This window comes from Argiope bruennichi, chromosome 8 (assembly GCF_947563725.1).
Source record: "Argiope bruennichi chromosome 8, qqArgBrue1.1, whole genome shotgun sequence".
Lineage (NCBI taxonomy): Eukaryota > Metazoa > Arthropoda > Arachnida > Araneae > Araneidae > Argiope > Argiope bruennichi.
This window is the reverse complement of record NC_079158.1, coordinates 127,253,789-127,280,445: the sequence shown is the minus strand read 5'-3', so window position 1 is coordinate 127,280,445 and position 26,657 is coordinate 127,253,789. Positions and strand designations below refer to the sequence as shown.

The 26,657-nt window shown below is 34.9% G+C and overlaps 2 protein-coding genes across 2 annotated transcripts; one reads left to right on the top strand and one right to left on the bottom strand.

The window, feature by feature from the left end:
- Positions 1–319: 319 nt before the first annotated feature.
- LOC129980771 (uncharacterized) lies at positions 320–1,231 on the bottom strand. Its single transcript, XM_056091156.1, has one exon. It carries the CDS (start codon positions 1,229–1,231, stop codon positions 320–322), a length of 912 nt encoding a protein of 303 aa, XP_055947131.1.
- Positions 1,232–5,643: 4,412 nt separating this feature from the next.
- Positions 5,644–6,651, top strand: LOC129980770 (uncharacterized). The gene has a single exon (XM_056091155.1). It carries the CDS (start codon positions 5,644–5,646, stop codon positions 6,649–6,651), a length of 1,008 nt encoding a protein of 335 aa, XP_055947130.1.
- Positions 6,652–26,657: the final 20,006 nt, after the last annotated feature.

The following is a 26,657-nucleotide window of genomic DNA, read 5'->3' as shown; positions in this document are numbered from 1 at the left end:
AAGTCGACGTCGATTTCAGGCTCCCTAGGCACAAGGGCTTCAAGTGGCCCAGAGTTCTCCTCGAATTGGCGGTGGCCATTGATGTCCACATAGATGTCTCTGGACCACTTGATCGCCTCACTGACACAGAGCTTCCTAAACTTATGAAGGTAACTCTTAGACATAAATTTCCTCAGTGAGACGTCGTTGTTGGTGTCCCAAGCACCTAGTGAGCCGACAAGAATTGGGATGACACTTGCCACGAACCCTTGACTTGTGAAATGGGAAGCAAGGGAGATGTATTTGTCTAGCTTCCTCTGCCTTGCCTCCTCAAAAGCACTCATCCTGTTTTCGAACGGGCAAGTGAGTCAATGATATACATCTTCAGGCCATTCTTGAAAACCAGATCCGGGCGCAGGCCATCCGGACCAATACACTGATTTTCAGCAACGAGCGTGTTCCTTGGCAAGAGGGCTTTCTTTATCCTATCCACGATGTTGTTGTGGCGAAGTTGCCAACCTCTAGACCTCCCCTTGCAGTGATTAAGGACATGGGGAAGGGTTTCAAGGTCGGCATCATTGCACCTCCTGCACGCTCGATCATTCTCTGACTTCCAGGCCTGGGTGCCATTCAGGGGGAGGAGATTCAGCCTCGCCTTGTGAATAAACCTCCAGTCAGTGAACCTAGTGTATGCGCCGTCGGAGATGAAGTGGGAGCTGGCTGCTGACTGGGCGACACATTCCATGGCTTTTCCCTGGTCAGGTTTCGAAAGGAGCTTGCCAGACCTGGCCATCCGGAGCCTGTCCCGGATCGAAAAGATGACCTTTCTTCGTCCAATGGGCTTGATAGTCAAGTCTTCGTAGAGTAATCTGGGGACACTGTCGCTAAACTCCCAGGTTATCCGCAGCCTCTTGGACGCTTTCCTGGCACACGCCCAGATGTTCGAGATGTCAAAAACCTCGGCTACGCTGGTTCCAGACAGGAAGGAGCCTAAGTCCTCGTCATTTGCCACAGGTATACGAAGACGGGCCCGTACCGTCGCTCTAGAGGTTAAGAGCTTGAATGCCGTGTCGATGCGATTAAAGTCAGACTCCTCGGCAGCGACAGGCAGCCCACACGAACCAGTCTTCCTGTGTCCATATAGGTATTCATTCGCCGAATTTTCGGGCAACCCCAAGGTGTTCTTCACTTCCCTCCTCAGCGCACGGTCAATTTCCTCCCATTCGGTTTTCTTGAGCTGGGAGGTTCTCATTGGGAATTGAAGAGCCGGGAAGAAGAAGCACTTCAGGGCGTCAAGCCTCTGCCAGGGAGCAAGAGCAGATGATAGGATATTTGCCCCAAGCTTGGACAGATCATTGAGCTTTGAGTAATCCGGGCAGGCATTGAACCCAACAGGCCTCCCCAAGAACCTGTGAAACTCCCCTTCACTCACTGCCTTAAGCCTAATGCCGCCAACAGTGAAAGGGGAGGGTAGGAGACCGACAGATGATCTCCCCCGCAGATGGAATGCGACCGATTTCTCAGGATTCAAGGAGACCTATTTGGGCAAACTGGTCCCCGATACTGTCTAGCATCTGTTGTAATTCTGATGGAGAGTCGGCGAGCAGGCAGACGTCATCGGCAAATGCGAGGACTTTGTGTTTTGCATTGTCACCCTGAATGTGCCGAATTGCCGGGTCGACACATAAGTCAAAGAGCAGACCGCTCACAGGGCATCCTTGTTTGACACCACTCAGGATGTTAATGTCGGAAGAAATACCACCATTGCCGAGGATCTTCGTCGTTGACCCCAAATAAATATCTTTGACCAAGTTGGTGAAGACTGGGCCAACGCCTGCAGCTTCCAGGGCTTCAAAAATCGCCTGGTGGGGGAGAGCACCAAATGCATTAGTGACATCCAGCCAGGCGATGCAAAGATCTTTTTTCCCCTTCCTTGCCGAATCGAGCCTTTGCTGCAGAACAAAGTTGTGCTCGATTACTCCATCATGGGGTGTAAAGCCTTTCTGGCAGTGGGAAAGGACGGAGTACCTCTCACACCAATCGCTCAGTCGGGCCGCAAGGCACTTCGTGAAGATCTTGTAAATAGTAGAGGACAGAGCGATCGGTCGCCAGTTGTTCGGCAGCGAAAGGTCCCCGGACTTGGGCAACAGGATCGTCGTTGACACCTTCCATGATGGAGGGACCCTCTGAAAGTGTAGACAGGCATTAAAGAGGGTGCAGAGATATTTTGCTGCTCTTGGCAAGGACCTCCAATGGTGGTAAGTCAACCTGTCTGGGCCAGGAGCAGTGTTCTCAGCGTTCTTGATCTTTCTCAAGATCTCGTTGGTAGAGAAAGGTCTTGAGAAGAGGTCCTCTCTTGTACTATTTGTTTGGACGTAGTATCCAGGAGAAAACGAAGAGCTCCCCCAGGCATTAGCGAAGTACTCCTCCAGAGCCGGAAGACCAATATCGCACCTCTCCCCATTCGTGCCATTTATTTCACGAATTGCCCTTCTTCTGTTCCTCCTGTACAGGGATTGACAGGTACGAGGATCTTCAATGTCAACCGCCCGTACAGGTCTTCGCTCGTTGGAGTCAGGCAGAGCAGGGCCGGGTAGTATGGCAGACTGGATTTCCGCCACTGCCTGGTCGGAAAGAGAACAGAGATACCGGAAGGCTTCTTCAGTTGCCTCGCCCTCGATGAGTAGACTGATTTCTCGGATGTAAGGGTCCAGTATTCTGCTCTCACTGTCCTCATTAGTATCCGGTGGCGTGAGGACGTCCACATGAGCGCTGGCGTTTTGGTTGGAAGAAGAGGGGGAGGCAGGGGCCGAAGGAACTTGGACAGCTTCATCTTCGGACTCTGGAGGGGTGGGGCCCTGTATGCGACCTCTCCTTCTCCTCCTCCTTGGGATAGAAATTTGTTTTCTCGTTCCACTACCGAGAATCTCCTCCTTCTTGTGGGAAGCAACATGGTTTTGCAACCCCTTCTCAGTAGGAAACGAGGCCGGACAACTCACACATGCCCATGGATATGGTGTGGCAGGTGGTACGATTGGAGAAGAGCCAACTAGACAGCTGTGTCCAGCAGGGCTCTTTGCAATCCTGGATGAGCAGAGGGAGCACCAGAAATAAGTTGCGTGGATCTGAATCCTATGGTCTCTCTCTACATGGCGCTTCAGGCTCTGTTTTACCGAAGTCCACGTCTCTCCAGAGAACTCTCGCAAACATCCGTTCTCAACACAGGCAAGCTTGCCCATGATGGGGAAGAGGATGCTCAGAGAGTTTCCCCTTCGACACGTGTTCTCCGGGATCTCATCAGGACATCTCGTGACAGGGGTGTTGCGAGATGTTGGAGCAGGAGGACTTGAAGGAGGAGAAGGACAACTGGCTTTACTATCCGCTACACCAGAATTACTCGCTGGGATGGTAGGAGGTGTAGGGTGTCTCGTAGTCATATTACCAGGCTTCATGGGCGCAGATTGCTTGGTGCGAGAAAGACCGACAGACACAGAGCTGGGGGAGACTTTTCTTTTGTCAGAATAAACAGGGCCAGTCTTAACGTTCCTGTGCTTGATGTGAAGGTGGTATCGTAGTCCACCGGATTTCCTGGCAAGGAAGGAACAGTGGGGGCACTTCCACCCAGGAGAGGGCCTGTTTACATTCGGAAAAACAGAGCTCCTGCAGTCATGGGCATCCAGTGAAGCAGCGAAGGTAAAAGCGAGGCCACACTTTAAACACTTGTGCTACGGCGAGGGAGGAAGTGGGCCAACATTCCTACCAGCCACTGGACTCGAACCAGACAGAGCGTCAGCAAACGACCTGGAGTTGGACGAAGTGCCTGGGCGAGGAGACAAATCGTTATCAGGCTTGGTGGCTATACGATCAAACTTGTTTAGGAGCTTGGCCTTTGCTAGGTGGGCAGAGTGGCAAGAGTGGCTCCTTAATGGTGCTTCAAAAAAGAAGGAGTCACCCCAGGTGGGGCAGTGAAACCTCCTCTCAAATGGATCCCTCTCATTAGGATTCATCACTTTGACAGTTGCAGGAGAGAACATATGTAATTCCCTCATGTGCACTCTCCAGGAGCAAGGGGAGGACAGCACCAAGTCACAATAGTGGCATGTCACTTTCCCTCCAAACGGCGGTTTAGTCGGGGGGCCCGTGCCAGATCCTCCAATCATCTTTACGATTTCATCATAGTCTGGAGAGCAATAGGGGGTGATCTTAAAACTCCCAGATGGCGAGCATTGCACAGACAACGTAGGAGACACCAAGTCCTGCCACGCCGGAGGAGGAGACCTAGTCCCACTTGAGCTAGAAGACATCATCTCGAAAATTTCTGAACTGAGCGGTGGCAGGGGGTCTACAAGTTGAAGACCAGGCGCTATATCATCCCCAGTGACACTGCCATTTGACATGGGAGACACCGGGGAGGCAGGGATTGGCCTGTTTCCCTGTAGAACAGGCGAAGAGTGTTGCTCCTCGCTGTTTTTAGCTGCTAGTCGAGCCCTCGTCCTCCGGTATATGGGAGAGTCCGAATGCTGGAGGTCGGTCAAGAGCATGGAGTAATACGGACGTGGCCGAATTCAGCATTCGTTGCCAAGTCGGATAAGGCACGAAGAGGACTGACAGGGGTCTTGGTGCTAAGGTAATCCTGGAGAGCAGAGGGACTTGATTTGTCTCCGCGTTCAGGAGAATAACCGCACAAAGGAACTGAGACTGACCCTTCCTCGTTTAATTTTGCGTCGACTTCAGACAACTTCGGAGTGAAACACAGAGGCGACGTCGGAATCGAGTGGGTCTTACCCGTTGGAGAACCAAACGATGTGGAGTCCACACTCGGAGAAAAAAACACATTAGGCAGAATAGCCGCTTTCGGAGGGCTAATAATCGATGCAGTCAAGGGACCGCCAGAGTCAGGCAGATCACTGTTAGATTGAACACTGTTATCCGACACCTTCGAAGGCGTCAGCATATTGAACATACAAGAACGATTCAGACAAGAACTAGGACTAACCTAAGGACGCGGGAGTGCCGGGTGAGACACAACGAGAAAAGGTAGACACACATACAGTGAACATGACATAGGAATCTGAGAGTGGTGGGGGTGAGAAGGATGGCAAAAATTAGTCCATTGCAAACAGAACTCAGCCACAACAGAAGAGCTGAAGAATCAGTGCAACTGTGAGGTGAGGGGCAGCAACATGAGGATTAGTTAAATATAATCATTAAGACAAAATGGTCGAAAGGGAGGACTGTGTGACTAAAAACAAGGCAAGGGGACAGATTACTGGACTAAGCGTTAACCATATAGCATATTCGCAGGAAAAAATAAAATAAAATTTAAAAAATAAAAAAAAGGGAACACAAAAAAAAGTTAAATGCAAACGCAGACAAAAAGACCGGGGGAGGATTTTTTTTTTTAAAGCGGAAATACAAATTAAAAGGATCAGATTTACTGTACGGTCACCCTTGGCGCGATTTTTTTAGATTGGCGATAAATCTTTCTATATGGCAACCCCCATTCGACCGACAACTAATTATAATAGGGTAATTGCATTAACCCTATTGGTCAACTGGTCAACTGAATGTCCAGACGCCATTATTTAATTTTCGTTTGACCACGTTGCACGTGTGCTTTTTCAATCTTCAGCTCCCGCGTTCTTTTATTTGGATTTTTTTGTGATGGCTGCTGCATGGGGAATGTCTGAGGTAAGTGCGAGAATGTTTGGTGAGAATGATGTTATGTGGTATGATGAGAATGTTAATTTAAGATATTTGTATGGACTAGATAAAGGTAAGGAGACGTTTGAATTTTGTATGAAAGCGGGTTTGATTGCGAATAAATATGAGTGTTGTAAGTGTGGCAAGGACATCAAATTGGTTGAAAGGCATGATATAAGTGATGGTTTTGAATGGAGGTGTAAATCAAAGGTGAAAGGACAAATGCATGACGTCAAAAGGAGTGTGAGAAAGGGTTCTTTTTTTGAATTGAGTAGAATGACATTGAATGAGATTTTAGTTCAGGTATATTTGTGGGTGACTCAGAGTAAGGTTGATTTCAATATGAAAGAAAGTAAATGTTCTTTTAAGACTGTGTGTGACTATCGTTCTTATTGTCGTGAGGTTTGTGTGGTAGAGATGATTGAAAGTAGTATGAAAGTGGGTGGAAGCGGCGTGACTGTTGAGATAGATGAAAGTAAATTTGGAAAACGTAAATTTAATCGGGGAAAACGTGTGGAAGGTAAATGGGTGTTTGGGGGAGTTGAGCGCGAGACGGGCAAATGTTTTATGAAAGTTGTGGATGATAGGACGACTGATTCTTTATTAAGTGTTATAAATGAGTATATTCTTCCGGGTTCGATAATAATTTCAGACTGCTGGAAGAGCTACGATTGCCTTTCTGATGAAGGCTTCGTGCATCTGAAGGTTAACCATAGTGTGAATTTCAAGGACCCGGATACAGGTGCCCACACTAATACCATTGAAGGAACGTGGGGGGCAGTAAAACGCGCTATACCAGCTAGCAAAGCAAAAACACAGCTCGATTACTATCTAGCCGAGTATGTGTGGCGCAAAAAAAACAGGCACATGTGTAACAAGTTCATGGCCTTTGTCGACTCCATCATCCGCATTTACCCTCCTCAAAGAGCCGACAAGGAGCCGGAAGACGGAACATCGTCATCAAAATAAAGGCGGAGTGAGGTGGAAGGGAGTGAGGAGTCGAGCGATAGCGGCTAATAGGAGAGAGGTATGTTTATTGTTCATTATTAACGATTTCAGCGATTTGTTTCTCGTTTATACAAACTCGTCATACATGTTTATTGTTCATTATTAACGATTTCAGCGATTTGGCCGCCATTTCATTTTTTTCCGCAGGCAACATTTTCACTACGCTGTTTTCTTTAAATCTCGTTTATACAAAAAATCGCCATTTTGGCGACTTTTGGCGAGATTTTGAAAAAGTCGCCAAGGGTGACCGTACAGTAAATTTTTACCAATTAAAAGTTAAGACAAACAATTAGGGTGGGAAGAACCTACTAGGGACGTGGAAATGAAGGTGGGGGAAAACTTGCCCACTCCATCACTCTCAAAACCTGCACAGAGACCCTTCAAGACCGATCATCTTGGCACCATAAAAACAGACGTTAAATTAAAACTTAAGGTTTTACACAACAGCTAATCATAGAACCAATGAACGGTTTTTTCAAGGAGGAGAAAAAAAAAATAACCCCAAAGCAAGAGTAATAGGCCAAAATTAAAAAAAAAAACAAGCAATTAAGGTTGAATTAAGATTAAGCTTAAAAAATAAAAGAAAATTAAGATATACCGTACAAGAAACAAAACAAAAAAAAGAACCAAAATAATACTAATAAATAATAAGAAAAAACAAAAATTAACAGGTAAAAGTAAAAATCAGAGAGCAAACAAAAGGTTGGGAGGGGGAGTAAGTCCAATCTTAAAACAAAGGGGGAAGCTTTATCAACTTAAAAGACAAAAATTTAAATATTTTAAACAAATTCTCCGACAAGGCATTAAAATAAGATAATGAGGAAGCATTGTACACGATGCAGAGATCAGGAACGCAAGCATAATTGAGTAACGCTAGACACAGATCAGTACTCAAATAAAAAAGAATCACATAAAATAAACAATTTGGCACAGTGGGAGAAATAACCAGTTAAAAATGAGATATAATGCATATAACAAATTACCAAACCCCACTGAAACAAAAAACACACACAAACAGAAAATAATAATAATAATACCGGAATAAATAAAAGCGAAAAACATAAAAAAATATGCATTTAGTGACCTGAAACAAAACACAGAATTCTCACAAACCAACAAGTTTGAGAGGACAATATTCCAAGAAAAAAAAAAACATGTAAGAAAAATTAAAAAAAATTACGTACATAGCTATCACATTAAACAGGCACATACAAAAATAAGGAACGGAGATAAAAAAGGGAACGCGAGTGATAAAAACAGTACTAAACCCATCGCAAACACATCAAAACAACAGGATGACAGAATTAACACAACCACGCGGACAGAAGTAAACAAACAGAGAGGGATGAGGGGGGGGGGGAATGAATCGTCAAAACGTATCGTTTCTCCACGCTCTATCACCTGCACCTACTAGAATGTCATCCTGCGCTGTGATTGGTCAACAGCCAGAAAAGGAGAAAAATCACTATTTTAAGAAAATTAGGCAACAATCCACATTAAAACCACTCCGCACCCATTAAGACTATCTCCCGCGATAGATTAATGTAAAAAATTCTTCAAAAATAATTAAAATAGGAGAGAAATCCGAGCGTTTAATCTCGGATCTGCACTCCGCTACTATTGTTTACATTTAAAGACGCGAGGAAAAGCATTAGTTGTATCCCCCTATTTAACTCAAAACATATAAAAAATAAATGAAAACACGCCTAAAGGGATCTAGAATATAACCATATAGGTTTTCAAATTATTGGGGGAAAGGAAACTGAGAAAGAAACAAATTCAATTGCATCCTGCCAATTCCGCAACGGATCGCTAAGATTAGCTCTCTCGTTAACGAAAGGGGAAAGCAATCAAATTTGATCCGACTCCATCTGCCTCAATCCGCGCAATAAACCAAAAATAACTAAACTAGGTTAAATAAGAAGGCTATGAGAATGCATTAAACACAAAAATAAATAAATATTAAATGAAAATAGACAAAATTTCCGCGAGACCACGTGGGATGGATCGGGGGCATCGAGTGATGTAAATCCAACTCGATCCATCCCAATCCGCACAAAAAACACAAAATAAATACACTAAAGTACATTAAATACACATTTAAATATAAAATACACAAAAATAATTATCATTTCAAGAAAAATAACGCAACTTGGAAACGAGACCACGTGCTAAGATTTTCATACAAATCGCTAAATAAAACACACTTAAAGAAATGAAAAATAAAAATACCATCTCATAGCCCGTAAAATGATACACATTATGCAAGTGAAAAATAATGCAAAAACATAAGTTAAGTACACAAAATAAATTAAAAACTGTGCCGATTCCTGATAAAGATAGCGCACGTTGCGTGATGTAAACATGGCATCGTTACCAGGCGGATAGCACATAAACACAAAAATTACCATAACTCCCGATCTACTGCACCGAAATACATGAAATTTGTACCAAAATGATCGGAATTAAAAGATCTCTATGGAAATAAAATCATTGTGTACTCACCCGGCACGTCTCCCGATTTATATTAATCCAAAATCATTCCTATGGGAGTTCAACATAGAGGAAGAAGAAAAACACATTTTTTGCACTAAAAAACACAAGTTTCACATAAAAGTGGTTTTGAAGACACCAATCGACGCAGAATTTACTCCAGAATAGGGATCCAACAAGAAACCCGCACTTTCTTGTGGAATTCAAGTCGAAAACAACTTTTTTCTACTCCATGGGCTTCATTTTTGGCGCGAAAATGTCTAAGTCTGCACTTTTTTTACAAGAAACACCGAAATTAATTGGATAATCACCACAACAATTATATGTAGACGTAGATCTCGATGAATTGCACACGCACATATAAAAATTATGAAGCTGGTACCATTATTTCCGCATTTTTTTGGCCAAAATGCATGAGCTCGAAAACACGCGACTACACTGATCTTAGCCAAAAGGCCGAGAAGCGATAAGGAATTTCAAATTAAAATCAAATTTCAGGGGGGGTCACATCATAAATCCCCTTCTCCCCCCCAAAAAAGCCTTCTGGCCCCATCTCGCAGTGACACAACTTTCTTCCTGTGGGACACGCACTGAAACTGCCCTAACTACTCACTTGGAGAGGCAGCATGTGGTATTACAACTCATTGCCAACATTTAAACAAATGTCACTGAGAAATAGGCAACAGCACAGTTAAGGAAACGATCTGAACGCTGATATGATATGTCACATTAAAATTCCTTTGAAATCTACACAAAAGAGAGCTTCTGTATCACAAATACAATTGTAAAAGTTATTTATTTTTATCTCAGTTTCTAAAAGTTGATTCATGTGTTCGGAGAATAGCGTTCAAATGGAGCTATAGCATACCTTGTAAATATTGCCATTTGGACAGAAGTACATGAAAATGGCAATTTGATTTCGTTAAGTACATAACGCAAACATGCATGTCATGTAGATGAATTATCAGGAATTCATTGCAGACAGAAAAAAACACTCATCTCAAATTCAGATAATTATAAATAGAATTCAATTAACAGCTAACGAAACATCTGGAACTTCTCATAGTTAGAAAGATGCAATTACATTTCATAATAACTATAATAATTACTGGAACAACTAATTTGTAAGAAAACAGAGACAACACAAAAGAAATAATCACGGAGCAAATGCTTGGACAATTCGCTGGCAAACAGATTCGAACTGACAACCTGCCTGGTTACGAGTGTATCAATGAAGCTGATCAAGCCACATTTTCACAGGTTAGGGTAACAAATTTTGATACAGCACATATACATTTAGTGTAACTGAATTCAGGAAAGCCAGTAACTGAATTCAGGGAGTACAGTCAGGAAATGAAAAAAGTAAAATAAAATTAGGAAAACAGTCATACCAAGATAATCCAGAAATTCCCGTTGAAATTCATAGTAAAACAGTCAATGAAATCGGTATCTCACCATTCGTCATTAAATAACATGATTGCATTGTCCAAGAAATTCTGAAAGCTATGAAGAAACAAACAAAAATTTGATTAAACTTTCTTTGAACTGAAATAAATATACTTAGAAATAAGCTCACATGAGAAGTTGCTCTACTCTAACATAAAATTAATTATAAGTTCAACAACTGAAAACTACTTGTCAATTGACTTGAGTTCAACTTATAAACCATAATTTGGTTGAAAATTACTTAAAAAGCACATCAAAGAATTTAGAAAAGTGGGAGAAAAAAAAAAGGAAGCATATAAATAACCTTAGAAATTCTATAAAGTTATAGGCAAAAATAATTTATGCAGCATCTTCAAGAGGAACATTACCTGACATGAAAAATTAGCCTTAATATTTGTAAAAGTAATATTATTGTGGAATGAAAATGCATTTGTAGGGAAAGACGACAAAGTTAGCTACAAAAAAAAAAAAAAAAAAAAAAAATGCCGGAAGCTTTTTATCCTTAATTATGAAACGCTCCCCCCCCGGGTATTTAAAAAACAAGATAAGTGAGAGAGAAAGATTAGTTGCCCAGATGATTCGTTTCTTGTAATTGTGCATCACTCATACATTACTTCAATGTAGAATTCTTTGCAATTGGTTTTTATGAGTGGTAGAGCTTTCTGATGTCCTCCGTGTTTTTAAAAATATAGATTGAAAGCTTTCTTTGGTAGACAAGACTTTATTATGGATTTGAAATAAAAGAAGGAGAATTGTCTTGTTCTTTTTTTTTTTTTTTCAATAATATAAATCGTTCCTAAAGTGACTGTAGATATAGTGCTTGGTATCACAACTCCTATTTCTTCACTGATGAAGTGGAATTCGAAGTATTTCACTTCAAAACAACATTTCTTCACTTGAGAAAGAGCGTTTCCTAACTTTAAACATTTTGAACTTTCCTTTTAAAGAAGGCCGCCCATCAATTTTTTTTAATTGTTCAATGTCAATGTTGACATTTCTTAAAAAGAATTTAAGAATAATTCTATTAAATATATGTAGTCAACGCATGCTCGACGAGATGAGAGCTGAATCTTAGGAAATGACCCGTTTCCTAAATGAACGCACGAATGAAATCCATCTAAAAGTATTTTAGTGGATAAAATACGGTTTATTTTCGCATGAAATGAATGAAACGGTATTAAAGACACTATCAACCAAAAAAGCAATCATTATGAAATTCAATTAAAGTCAGTATTTCTTGAGCAAAAACTAATAAAAGATGCATTGTATTTAAGAGAGTGATAATGTTGCTAGAACTGAAACACAGATGAACTTAACCAAATTAGAAGTAAATAATAAATTAAATTCAAAAATGGAACAAAAAAAAATGATGAATCCGGCCTGAAGACTTTTTTCAAGGTTCACCCTCAGGCAGGGCTTCAAATCAGGATTTTTTTTTCTGTGAGGGGGTCTGACTTTTCTCCAAAATATTGACTTCACGTGACCCGAAAATACCAAGAAAATGAGGTTTTGGAGATAGTATCATAAAATCAAAGATAATAAAGTACACGATAATAAGCAAAATATTATTTAAAAAATTAATCTAAGTAGTCCACAGCAAAATAGAATCAAATGAAACTACTAAAAGACCATTTTATCATAAAACCAAAAAACATCAATAAAAAATAAAATCAAGGAACATACCAATTGAAAGTAAAAATTCTAAAAACTTTGTGAAGAAAATAAACCTGTCAATGCAGACCCACAACGTGAAACTAAATTCAATCCTTCCCGTGTTGAAACAGCCTGTATATATTCCGCTGCATACGCCTATAATGCTTGGTCAAAGTGCCTCGTCAACATAAGAAATAAATCGAAAGATCTCAGAGCCATCTATTGAGTTAAAAAACCAAAATGAATAAAGTAGAAAGTATATGTTTAGTTGTGAAAAAGTGGAATGTGTTAGAAAATAGATACACTTTGTCTTATTAAAACCTCTATATTGCCAAAGTTTATGAGAAAATCATTAGAAGTTACGTTTTTAATGAGATTGTTTGTTGCTTCAATATAAGAAAATATAACAACAATATAATAAAATAACAAAATACAACAAAATTTCTTCTTATTAATAATAGGCGTATAATATAACAAAATTTATATTTATTTCTAATTCGGCGTTAAATACCTGAGAAACTACCCAGAAGTGAATTATGAAAGGAGTGAAAATGGCATATTTTCAAAACTATCGAATCAATTCCATTCGATTAGAAATAGCTTTCAAAATACAAAGCATGCTCATTTAAAGTGTTTTGAACAAATTGCGATTATTTCAACTACATTTGTCGATTAATACTATTCATTTAAGGCTAGGAAACCTCCATTACTGTTAAGCACTTTAACAACCAAACCAGGCTTCATTAAAACTACTCTCATTATCAATCGAAGTAGTTGGAAAGCCATTGGGCAGTGCGAAAGAATATTTAACTTTAAAGGCATTCTGCACAAGAGTAATTCATCATGGATCCGTGAAATGAGGCTCTTAATCTCTTAGATTTAGACGGAGTCGTGTTTATCGCATTTCCTGTTTGTATATTCCTTTCCTACGAAAATATTTAAAAAATGATGAAATAAAACTAAAATGCTTACAGATTATAAAAAATTGTTTAATTAGAAATAAACAACACTTCTCACTACTTTTTAGATGTGAAAATAATGGTTAAATAATATAGGTCCTATTGAAAAAATCATAAGTAAATTAAATTTTTTTATCAAGTATTAATTTATAGTACATCGGTCTCACCCTCTCCTTTCTTTAAGAAAAACATCCCTTATATATATATATTTATTTATTTTTTAAAATAAATTCGTGTTTGCAGGAACTTATACTAGAAATTTTTTTTGCAATATTCATTTAAATAGTCATAGTCTTATTAACTTAAATAGTCTTATAGTCTTATTAATTTAAGTAGTCTTACAGTGACCTTGGGAGAATGAAATCGGTTATCGGTTATTTTCATCTGTTTATCGGTTATCAGAAAATCGGTTATCTTCATCTGTTTAACATTAAATGTGAAATTTATCTCATAGGAAAAGACATATTTTCTATTTACTAACTGCGTTTATATTATTAAAATGAAAAAAAAATTAGTTGGGGCGCTTTTCCTTCAGATTTAATCACATTATTTAAAATCATAGAATATTTGCAAGAACTAACGTTGAAGATATCCAATACGAAAAGCTGAATTTTTAACTACCTAATGTGAAACAAACTTACTAAGGTGTGAATATGCCTCTCGGAATAATTTATTTCCAAAAGTTTTCTTTAATTTTTAATCACTTAAAAATTAAGCAATATTTCGGTGATATCCTGCGATAATTCATTATTATAATATTATTAGATAGAATAATAATACTGTGTATAAAGATCTTGAATAATATTTCAAAATATTCCTTTTTCTGCCCTTTTAAAATGAAAAATAAAAAAAATATTTAATTATATCAATTTAATTATCGAATAATTTTTTTCAGAATTATGACGAAGTTGTGATATTGTCAAAAGCATCATGTGATTAAAAGAAATATTAAACAAAAATTTACATTTTTAATGATTCTAGGAGACCTTGGACTTAGCATATTTTATATACATTACATGATCAATGGGTGTCAAGTAAAAAAAAGGATAATAAAACGAACTTCAATGTTCTGAGAATTTGATGCTCAATAATACTATTTTTGAGGGAATAGGGAATATCAAGTTGTGTACAAGAAATTTAATTAAAATTAATTTAAACGGTGGAATGGATATAGCGAAGAAAGAAAACGCTTATTTCGTGCGTAATTGGTTTCAAAAACAAAAAAGGAAATAAAAAAATGCCCCTAGGGTGAGGGAAAAAGGAAAAATTATCCCATTAAATGATGGAAAAAAATTACAAAATTCGAAAGTTAATAACTTCCATGGAAAAGTAAGGCTCATTGTTTGTTAAGAGGGATTATTTAATGATATCAAATTTTTTTCATTTGAGAAAATGTTACTGAACATTTTATCATTTTTTTGAAGAAATAGGTAATTAATTTTCCACGTAGTATACAAATCAATTATTCCAGAAAAAGTAAGGATTTGATTAAAATAATTTTTAATCAAAGAGGTAGCTTCGTTTTAAAAAGAGGCATGCGGTGATAAGCTTATTGGACAAAAAAATGACGGGACATACTTCTTTAGAGAAGGTTTGTTCCGTGGCGAGTGATGGCCCTTAGGACTCAACTACAGTTCCTGCCAGTGCTGCTGTTGCTGCGGTCCGGTCATTCAGATTCTTCCTTGCACCTTCGGGCGGGTCAGATTAGTCAATCTATGATTATGCGATTTTCCAGGCCAGTCGAGGTATGATGGGATATGTGTGTGCTGATCACACCATTCAGTTGTGCCACCAATTCAGTCCTCTATATTTTTTTGTTGTCATGTTGAAAAATGGGGCTCATGATGAAGATATTAAATGAAGGCAAACACTTAATCCCCTAAAATGTTTAAATTAGTATGATAGTTCGCGTTCTTGGTCATCTAAATTAGAGGACACAATTCATGATGCCAAAAATACCACAAACGCACCTCAGCTTTGAACCTGATCTTCTACAAATTGAGAATTCGAAGCTTAATTGTGCCTTCGATGCATTCGAAGGTCAGTTCTGGTCTTTGGCTTAGATGCAAATTTGTGTGTTGTATGAGCAATGGATTTTTGCGAGGTATTCCTATTCCAAATGTCCATATTATGCCTTACCTACTGCAGGTTAGGATGAGCCTCCATTAACTGACAGTAACAATTGAATTTGGAAGCGATTTTGATTCAGAAGCTCTAAGAATCGTCTCCGGTCCTGAAGCAAGTTAAGCCATTAATAAATAATTTATTTGCTTATAGGATGAGGGAGAGATATTATTAATAATAAGGTTCTTAAATGATTCATTTGAGTGTTGATAGAATATATATTGTTGTATGTTTTATTAATTATAAGTTGATTTATAACAGTGTTTTTGTAAATTTTGTATGAATTATTATTATACATATTAAGTTAAATTAAAATTCGTTGCTTTTATATGTCGTTTGGTTTAGTTTAAATATCAATTTTTGCTTCATTTACAATTAGATTTAAATAAGTTATTGGATCTTAACAGTAATTGGTTTTGAAGAGTTTATTTTGATAAATAGCATTGTTAATTGAATTAAAATCTTTAACATGAAATATAATAAAGCCGTCAATATATCTGATTCAAAACAAAAGTGCTTGCAACGAGGTAGTAGGGATAATTAACAAATTCCTTCTAAGATGCTTTTTATTTTTTGAGAAATATTTTTTTCATTGAAAATACAGCTAATGTTTATGCAGTGGTAATTTCTTATAAGTTAGTAGGATATTAAATTTTTCAGGTCTTAAATCTCTATCATTAAAACTTCTTGTAATATTTTTATGGAATACTTGGGAAGAAATCTTGGAAATCATAAACTTTTGTTCGGTTAATTTGTTTTTGAGGAATTCAGTAACTTTGTTATTAATTTTTATTATTCAGGTATACTTTTTTTATATATAATTGATGATGATGCTAAAATGTTTTGAGTAAATAATTATAGATTTATTCCTGTAAGTATCAATACCACAAGAGACTTTTCAAAACTTTATAGGCTATTTATGAAATATGAGTAGAAAAAATAAATGAATGGTAGACTACTATTTGAATCATAGTACGTAATTATTTAAATAATTGTGATGTTATATTTATTAAGTTTATATGTTTTTTATGATTTTTTTATCAAATATTTTGATAAATTTTTTTGCTTTTGTTTAACGTACATATTTCGATATTCTTAGGTTTCATTATTTAAATTTTTTTGCATGCATTTGGAACTTAAGGGTTAAAAATTAAAATTCCTTTTACAGAAATAGTGAAAATTGTGTGAAATTTAGCGATTTTAATCATTGAGGTCCTTTAATATTAGTACTGTTTATTATTTCTTTAATGGCCAGCTTACTAGGAAGAATGTTTTAAAGAAAAATATTGACGATTAGTCATTAGTTATATTAATGACTTATTGTGAAGCAATACAATGGCTGCTTATAGTAATATGGAACGGATCTCGTAATACTTGAATTTGACAGATACTTCTTTTTCCAAACAGCCTCACCGCACTTACAAAAAGAGCATTTTTTTTCCCTGAAAAATCTGTGTATAAAAATTTGCATAAAGAAAATACAGTAAATGATTAATAATTTGAAACAAGCTTAGTTTAATAAAATTGTGTAATTGTTTTGGATTTATGAAATTCTTTACAGATTTTAAATTTTGCTGCAATATATATCGAAAGCCTGATGTAAAGCCCAATAATAATAATAATAACAAAAATTCATCTCTTATGTTCTGTTCTCTTTATGAAATAACTATGCATGGACTACATTTAAATTTCAAAAGCTAATTTAATAATCATTGCATAAAACACAAAAATTTTCTACAAGTTCAATGGCGGATAAAGGCACATTTATTTTACAAGAAAACACGAAACATAAGTGACAAAACAACCAAAGTGTAAGGAAACGCAACACTTACAGAAATCATCAAAGTACAAGTCGCAGATAGTTAATAAAAACTTTCAACAGTACAAAGTGTTTAGAAAGAAATCGCTAGAGATAAATGCTTCAAAGATAGAATTCGCGCAAAACTCCTCTGGTATATTTTCCCTTGAATGGCTTTCGTAATAAGGCATCGAATATTTGAAAAGAAAACTACAAATCTCGAACCCAAATAGAGATATCCCAAGTTTCCCAAGATCTTTCATTTGTGTGATAAAAGTTGTTAAATTCATCGTCAAATGTTAGCTTAGTTTATCATAAAGGCTGGGCATCACTGATTCGGTATCCTATCAACATCTCTTCGAGCAATCTGCAAAACTCTCTTTTCTTTGGAGTGTAATATTGCATGAAAGCGATATCATAGATCCATATCCATTGGTATATTTTCAAATGTGCTGAATGTTGTTTTTTAACTATTCATTCGGATCATTTTTATTCTTTTTCTAAAGGAAGTTTATCGTTAATAATTAAACTAATAATACTTAATACATTATATGAAATTTCTTACATCTTTATTAATAGGAGTTTTTTTTTGGTATTACTTTACATTATATTACTTTTTGTTCTATGGAAATTTTATTAGATAATTTGAAAATAAAATATTTTCTCGTATTAATACATTCGTATGTTTTACTTTAAATTTCAATTTAGAAAGCACACCTTACAATTTGATAAACGAATTTTTTTTATGCTCATTTCCTATTTACCATTTCAACAAATTCACAGGTAAATGTTACTTTTCCATGAAAGCACGTTGAAATATCATTTGTAGTATGACACACGTTTTCAAAACATCCTAATGGAAAATTTAAAGAGCTAGTCATGTTTAATAACAAGCTTCCTTCGGCCATTTTATGTCTATCCGCTGAAAGATCCCTGTCATGTATTCTTGCATGAGAAAAAGGAAACTCTTCGGCATTTGCTCCTCAAGATAGAAAACTCATCTGAGCACAAGGAATCGGGGATCTTTCACCGAAGTTATTTCGGGAGGCAATAACAATGTCTCATTCTTCTCTGCTGTTGGTTCTTTGACGGAAAAGTGTTCGGATGTCTAGACAAAAGGATGGGACGTTTTTTGAAAGCTCCAGAAATATAGCCTATAATATGTGTTCGTCGATGTAGGTAAAAATCACCTCTTTTCCGCTTGGTATTTATATGCCGTTCAAGAGCATAGTAATATGATATCCAGATGAGTTTCCTTTTACATCCTTGACTTTCTATTAAACTCTTTGGTACCTAAGCAAATGATTTATTGGTACCATGGAAAGATAGTTCTTCAGTCGGATTACTGGTTTCCAGAATACTTTATTCCAGAAGATAAAATATCGTCAAGAAATCTCTTCAAAGAACTCTCTCCCAGATTTAATGTTTTCATCAATGAAAATGCTTTCTTGCCAGTTAAATTATTATTCAAAAAAGATTCTAAAATGGATGATGAAGAATATCTACTATTTTATAAAATTTATTAAGGATTATATCAATAATAACTAATATGTATTAAAAATAAATTATGAACATACACTATCCCTATGTGCATGCATTTATTCATATGAAATAGACATTTTAATGAAGATTTATGCAAATAAGTTTATACAAGTAATATTTCTTCAAACAATGACAAGGATTTTGATGATTACGTTTTACTCATATTAAAAAATATTATAAGTCACTTTTTTCAAAATGTCATATGAATGATTTTTTCAAACGACATACGAATAAGTCACTTTCAAAATAACATGACTTTTATATGACAGCAAAAAACTAGTTACTTTTTGTGACATTTTGTATTTTATTATATCATAAAAAATAAATTATTGACTTTATACTGTAGGAGGCTTCGCCAATGTTATACATGGCATTTTGTTCATCTTCTGAACGTTAATGTGCGAGACTCCAAAATACAAAAATCAATTTTTTGGGAAAAGTAACATTAATTTATTAAAGCAATATGCTATCTGGCCACCGATTTAAATATAAACTGATGAAGAATTTTACATTTGTAAATGAAATATACAAATGAAAACTCTTTAGCTTAAGCGCCATGAAATAAGATAGGTTTCAAGTAATTTATATCTCTTTACCTACCACTTTACAGGTCATTATATTCTTAATAAATAATTTTTTAAAAACTTATTTGAAGTTAATTTGAAAAAAAAAATTAATTAATAACAGAAATAATTTAATTAATATTTTAAACTTTTTTATTGAATTTAAAAAAGATAATTACTTTATTTAATTTAAAAAAATTCTTTGCATTCTCTAAATAACTCGTAAAAAAGCTCGTTAAAAATCGAATAAAGTGTACATAAGGATGAAAACACATATTATGCTAATGATATAGAAATTCAAATAGTTGATATGACATAACATCGACACATTTTAGATTTCATTTCATTTCTATACTCTTCTTTATAGAAATTTCAGATAAAATAAGAATGCAAAGAGCACTCTAATGGAAATAATCATGCTAACAAATGTTTAAAATAATTCATCTGTTTCCTATATATTTTTCAAGCATTTTATGTTTAAATAATATTTATTATCATTTTATTTCATTAGTTTATACTTATTTTAGAATGATAAAAAAAGCACGTTGAACTTGAGAGAAATTTTGTGAGGAACTGAATATAATATTATAATTAGGATATTAAACAAATAGATATTATTCTTAATTTTTTTGTCGCATTTATGATCGAATGACTTTTCCTGTATTTGCATTTCAGGTAAATCAACCTTCTATTTATGTTTTATACAAACAGTTCTAAAAAAATTCGGTTGTTTATAAGGAATTTAAAATTCGTACAGCAATGTCACCACATCGTTATATTTTAAATGTAGGATTCAGTACACTTGACGGAAGAATCGTCGTCAAATTACCAAGCGTAAGTATTCTGAGGAGAGATAATTGGGGGAAAAGTTGCGTCTATTTCGGAGATCCTTTTTCTGTAATCATATGTTAGGTTCAAATATCCTAACCATTTCCTATGAGACAACTTTTATTGATGTTTATCCTCAAACATACTTTCATTATGAAATATCTGCTTAAGCAAATAAATGATTTTTGCAACGATAATTAAAAGATTTTTGGCAGCTGATCTCTGGTTACAAATAAATGGGATGTCTTTGTCTTCTTGTAATTTCAAATATTTCATAGATGCTTTTAAGATGATTATTTGATTCCATAGTAGAACATGTATTTCGAAAAAGAAAATTTGAGCTGTTAAAATATATTTATAAAAATAGATATCTGAATAATTTTATCAGGAAATATAAACATGATGTACAGCTACTGAATGCCACTTATTAGCAAAATTAATTTAACATTTAAAATTACTTTAGAGTTTTAATGTTAAAGTTGAAATCAGAATTGATCTAATCTTGAAAAGCAGCAATTAGAAAATTAGAATAGGAGTAATCAATAAGGAAATTTTTTATGATATATCATGTATCAACCATAATGGATGCTAGTGCATTGTTTTATATTAACTTCTTATGGAATTACCAGTGAAGGTTTCGACATGAATTATTATTAACAAACGGAAAATGAGAAGAAATAAAAAGGCACAATTCGGCATAGTAATTTTAAAAAAAGCACGAGAATAGTGTTTAAATCTTTTTTTCCCAAATCGTCCCAAATATATAATGATCGTCCCAAAATTTATAAGGAAGACCAGAAATAGAGGAATTTTGCGCAATAATTTTATATCAGAATGTAAAGAATTATTAAATGCATATTTTGATGATATGTTGAAAGAACAAGATTCTTAAGACAATTCATAAAGATGTCAGCTCATCTTGCTGCTAAACTTTCAAGTGAATGTGAGTGCGATCTTTGGAGACTAATGCCTGTCATATGTCTTTGAAGAAACACAAGGAACTCATACCCAAGTATGAATTCCTTGTGTGTGGTGTTACTGTTATACATGGAATGACATTTTCCCCACTGATTGAAATTAGAAATTGACAAAGAACTACAATTGTCGTCACAAGATCAAACATTAAATTTCATTTATTTAAATCATTGTGTTTTTTAGTTATTGCATTTGCATGCAGGCAAAAGTAGAGTGAGACAGACAGTCAAATATTTGCAAGATTTGGTGCAACATTTAATAAAAATCTGTATTTCAGATGTTAAATTTGTGAATTGAAACTTTATCTATCTAGCTCTTCATGAATGAATTGCGTTCAAAGTTTGGTAAAAATCAACCAATTTAATGCAAAGACCATATGCAAAATTTCACAAGCCTAACTCAGAGCGTCTTTAAGTTATGGTGTACAGACAGACAGATGGTCCTCATTCTAAAAATGCGTTTTCCAGCCTCAGGGAGATCTGAAAAGAAGAGATTCATCACCATTTCGATTTCTTATTTTTTTACAATTATATTGCTTTCTTTTTGTGTCATTTGTATTCGAGGAAATAAAAACGTGTTTGCTTTCCAATGAATAATAAAATCGATTTGATTCTTCTTGTAAAACCAACTGAGACTTCTATTACGTGCTTTCAAAGGGAAAATTATTTCTTTAAATATTTAAAGGAATGAACGTTACGTTAAAAAGAAACAATACATTACGACGTAGAATTTAGAAATAAGAATTAAGATTTAAAGCTTTATATAAAATTTATTATGGAGGATTCCATCCTTCGAATATTTTCTCGATTCTAATGCTTTGGAATACAAACCGTTTTTCGACGAATTTGACGCCTTCGAAGAAAAGACTTAGTTGAAAATAACAATAGCGAAAAAGCTTCCCGTTTCGGATTACAGGAAGGAAGCTTTTTTAGGAAGCTACAAACCCACGCAGTAAGGGGGAAAAGTCTCGAAATGTTTTCCCATGCTTCAGATTTTTTTACCATGGTAATGCGAGATTTAATTCTGAGGAAAAGCATACGTCCGAAAACAATTCCTTTATCGAAAGTCGAGAGAAAATTTAATGGCCGATTGAATAAAATTATTTTTTTTTCTTTGGCGAGAAATAGCAGATGTTTCGATTTGAATTACTAAATGAATTTCATCAAGAAATTTCCAACAAGTCTCTGAGTAGGGGTACACTGAAACTTCAAAACGCCACAACAATATGTACTGTCATTTGCGCAAAATAGCTTTATACATGAGCGTTTATAAGTTAATTTCTTTTTATGAAAATAAGTTCCAGCATTGACCATGTGCTTTTTAAATGGACAACAGAATTATTATTGTACCCTCTAGGAAAAGAAAAAAGCAACGCATTATGGTGTCTCCTTCCGAAAGATTCAACATAGAAAAAGTGATCAAATATTTATATATTCATAAAAGTTCAAAGGAAATAATTTTTGCACAAAATCCTTACGGGTGATGAAAAATGGATTTTTTATAATAACCTTAAGAATAGATAAGCATGGCATGATTGGGAGCAGACAGCAGCATTAATTGTAAGAATGAATATTCATGCCAAGTATGTCTGGTGAGATTGTATAAGTGTCATCATTCACTTGGAGCTTCTGGAACCTGGTCAAACTGTTACAGCTGAACTTTACCAGGCCCATTTAATCAAATGAAGTGATGTTCTTCAGAAGAAAAGATTATTTTCGAACCAAGAAGGCGGAAAGTGATAGACTTGCATGGCAACGTTCGTCCGCATACAGAAAGTAGAACCCAGGAACTCATCTCCTTCGGCTGGAAAATTGTCCAGCATGCGGCATATTCTCTAGATTTTGCTCCTTCTAATCGCCAGTTGTGCAGGTTGATGTCATCGTATTTGAAAGTTCAGCTGTTCACCAATGTGCGAAAATAGCTTGATGATTATTTTACTTCGGAACCACTTCATTTCTATCTCGGAGACATTCATCATCTTCCAGATAAATGGCAAAAGACCGTTGATAGTAATGGCGAATATTTCATTTTCGATTCTTTGGAATAAGCATCTTTTCAATAAAGTTGAATTTAACCTAAAAAAGTCCCGTTTCTATTTGCAACTCAATAGAAATGCGAGTACTGTATGGAAAAATAGGGAAAAGAAATTAAAACATTAACAAAATTTATTTACTACTAATGTTGTTTTTAATGACGTCTTCCTAATTATTTAATTATTAAAAAGACAACATTTTCTTTGCTTTCTAATAATATTTTTCTAAGCGATGACTTTTTATTTTTATTTTTTTTATTCTCAAAAGCAATTATTTTCAGTTTTCTTGGAAGCAGGCTGGTGGATGTAGAAACATTACTAATTATTATTTTAAACTCTGCATCATTATAAATGATTCATTAAGAATACTTCAAATTAAAATAAATGTTAAATTCCAAATCGTAAAGAGAAGCCTAAAAGCCTGTAATGAATCTTTTTTTTTTTTCTTATTTTCGAAAGGACAATACTTTTTTTTTTACAAATTCTGTTATTTATATAATTATTATAAGTCGTATGAACACATCACTATTAGTTATAAAAACTAGTTTATTTGTCATATGAATTTAGCGAACATACGTCGACATATGTATATAAGATAGAAAAGGACATGAAGTTTACTTTTTCACAGTTCTTAGATGTGGTTATTTTTAATTTATCTGAATATGTTTCAACGACAAACCAGTTTTTGTCATTTGTTTGTGTGCATATTCTCGACAAAAATATTTCAGCACGTGCATTGTGAAATGAGTTTCAGTTCTGTTTTTCTGAAAAATCCCCCCCCCCCCACCATTCAAGAAAACAGAAAAATTTATGGACAAATGTGAACTACATCTCATCTTGACATATAGATTTTAAGCAACTATAATATCTGTCCTCTCATCATTAAAATGCCCTACTTCTATCTTTCTCTGATCTGCCGTTAACAGCACGTGACATTTTGATAATTGTTCAATTAAGAATAATGACCAACTAATGAGTGCTATTATAAAAATAATCTATTTTCTGAGGTTTAAATTTACCTATTAATGTATTTTTTAATTAACTATTTGTAGTAATTATTTTGATTACCGTAAATGCTTCATAATCCATAATCTTCTGGAATTTTTTTCTAGAAAAAGAAAAACAATAAACGATGCTTTCGTCTTCTATATTTTGATAGATAAATGCATATATGTTTGCGTTTACGCGTATCTGATTTCAAAAGAATAATTTATACTTACAATTTTGCGTTTAATTTATATGTTTAGTGTAAACTAAATAAAAATCATAATTCCACAAAAAGAGCATAGTTATTTTTCAAAACTGAGAGAAATCTAACAAACCTGTCTGAAATTTCACTTTCTTCGGACAATCGTAGCAACATGAGTCACAAGTAGGGTATTATACAATATCATTTGCATAAAAATATAATTTTAAACTTCCTTTTAATTTTATCTTATACGAAGAATACAATGAATAAGAATGTTGCAATCATCTGAACATTCGAATCCGAGATTTTGATGAATCTAAATGCTTCCTCCTTGAGTGCAAGAAACTCATGCTTGGAATTATATTTGATTATCTGTGAACATGACAATGTAAAAACGCATTGAACTAGATATGTAGTATTTAGTATGAAGGTCTTTACTCCAAAATTTTAGCTTTCTATCCAAATTTTGAAAAAAAAAATATTCCTGTCTTTTCTTATGCTTAATATCTTCCATGCTCTCATAAATAAATAAATAATAAATAAAAAAGAAGAATTTGTTCTGCAATTTATTCATTACTAGCCGCCTTTGGCAACCAACCGGTTCGCCAATCTTAATGTTCGCTAAAATTTTAATAATTAAATATTTTATACCATTCCTACTTTAATAGCTTCTTCATCAAAATATTTTAAAACTTCAAATTTTGATAGGCATATAATTCACTCATAATATTATAAACGCCTTCAGTCATAACGTAATATGTATCTCTCTAATTTTCTGTTGGCTCCCGTAGAATTTATAGTTTAAATTAAAGTGGAAAGGATTGATCTGCAATTAATATAATAATATTTATTACTGAAACAAAGTATTTTTTTGTAATATGATTATTGAAAACAGTCACTGAGCGTTTAAACTTTATGGGCACTAAAGAATATCTTTCTTAATTTATGTAATATTTCAAAAATTTGTCGATAAAATTTTCTCAGATTCCTCATGACCAGATTAATTAACAATGTTTAATTTTAAATGTATCAAACACTAAAAAAATAAAACGAATCGTTTAAAATAATCAGTTGAAAACAGGTTAAAAAAAACTACTTAAAAAACGATGGTCTTAAAACTATAAGCCTAACAAAAAAATATATAACTAACATAAATACACTTTAATTACAAAAGCATGCAACTAATCTAAAAATAATTTAAATCGTCCGTTGATAATGGTTGTCATGTCAACAATCAGAACACAATGCGCATGCGTGCATTTACAACGCCAATTACGGTAACGCAAATGCGTGAGTTTTTCTACGCCAGTTGGGGTAACGCTATGCAGATTAGAAATTTTTAATTTCCTTTATTCTGTTTTATTTTAATTCAAAAGTACTTCAGAATGAATCTGAAAGTACTTTAATTTTAAATGCATCAAACATTACGAAAATAAACAGAATCGTTTGAAATAATCAGCCGAAAAATCTTAAGCCTAGCCTCATTACTGTTGGGAAAAAAACTGAACTCTTACTCATTTGGCGGTGGGGAAACTGGATATTTTTTTGGCGGGAAAGTTAGCTTTTAATTAATAATTCAAATTCTAATTAAAAATTCAAAAAAGGGACCCCAGGTGCACATTCCCGACCTCTAAGGTACCAAATTTGGTAGCTGTAGGTCAAATGGTCTTTTCTGTAGAGCGCCAACACACACACACACACACACACACACACACACACACACACACACACACACACACACACACACACACACACACACACACACACACACACATTGAGCTTTATATATAAGTATAGATGTTTTTTTAAAGCAAGTGAAGAAGGGAAAGAAATTATTCTAAAAAATTGGGTAAAGCAGGTTTCTGTCTTAGAGACGACTTTTCCCTTTCCAGCTCTGTTCCCATGGAGACAGGCGTATGCGCAGTTTGTCTAGAATTTTGATACGATTTTTTTTTATGTTTAGTTGTTTTTTTAAAGCAATCGAAAAGGGAAAAAATTATTCTAAAAAATTGAGTAAAGCAGGTGTTCTTATTAAATATGTTATTTTTTTTAAAAAATGAAACGAAAAATGGGAAAAGTTATTCTATAAAATCGAGTAAAGCAGATGTTCTGTCTTAGAAACTTCTTTTCCCTTTCCAGCTGTGTTGCCATAGAAACCGGCGCACAGCTGTTTACACGTTTATGTTTAACTATTCAGATTTTATAATGTCTAATCTTATGGGTACTAAAAAATATCCTTCTTAATTTATATAATATCTCAAGAATTTGTTGACCAGCCGGTTAGCCAATCTTAATGTTCGTTAAAATTTTTATAATTAAATATTTTATGCAATTCCTACTTTAATAACTTCTTCATCAAAATATT

Bases quoted from the DNA above. Each gene is read 5' to 3' on its own strand.
- LOC129980771 (XM_056091156.1), bottom strand. From the start codon at position 1,231: ATGAGAACCTCCCAGCTCAAGAAAACCGAATGGGAGGAAATTGACCGT.
- LOC129980770 (XM_056091155.1), top strand. From the start codon at position 5,644: ATGGCTGCTGCATGGGGAATGTCTGAGGTAAGTGCGAGAATGTTTGGT.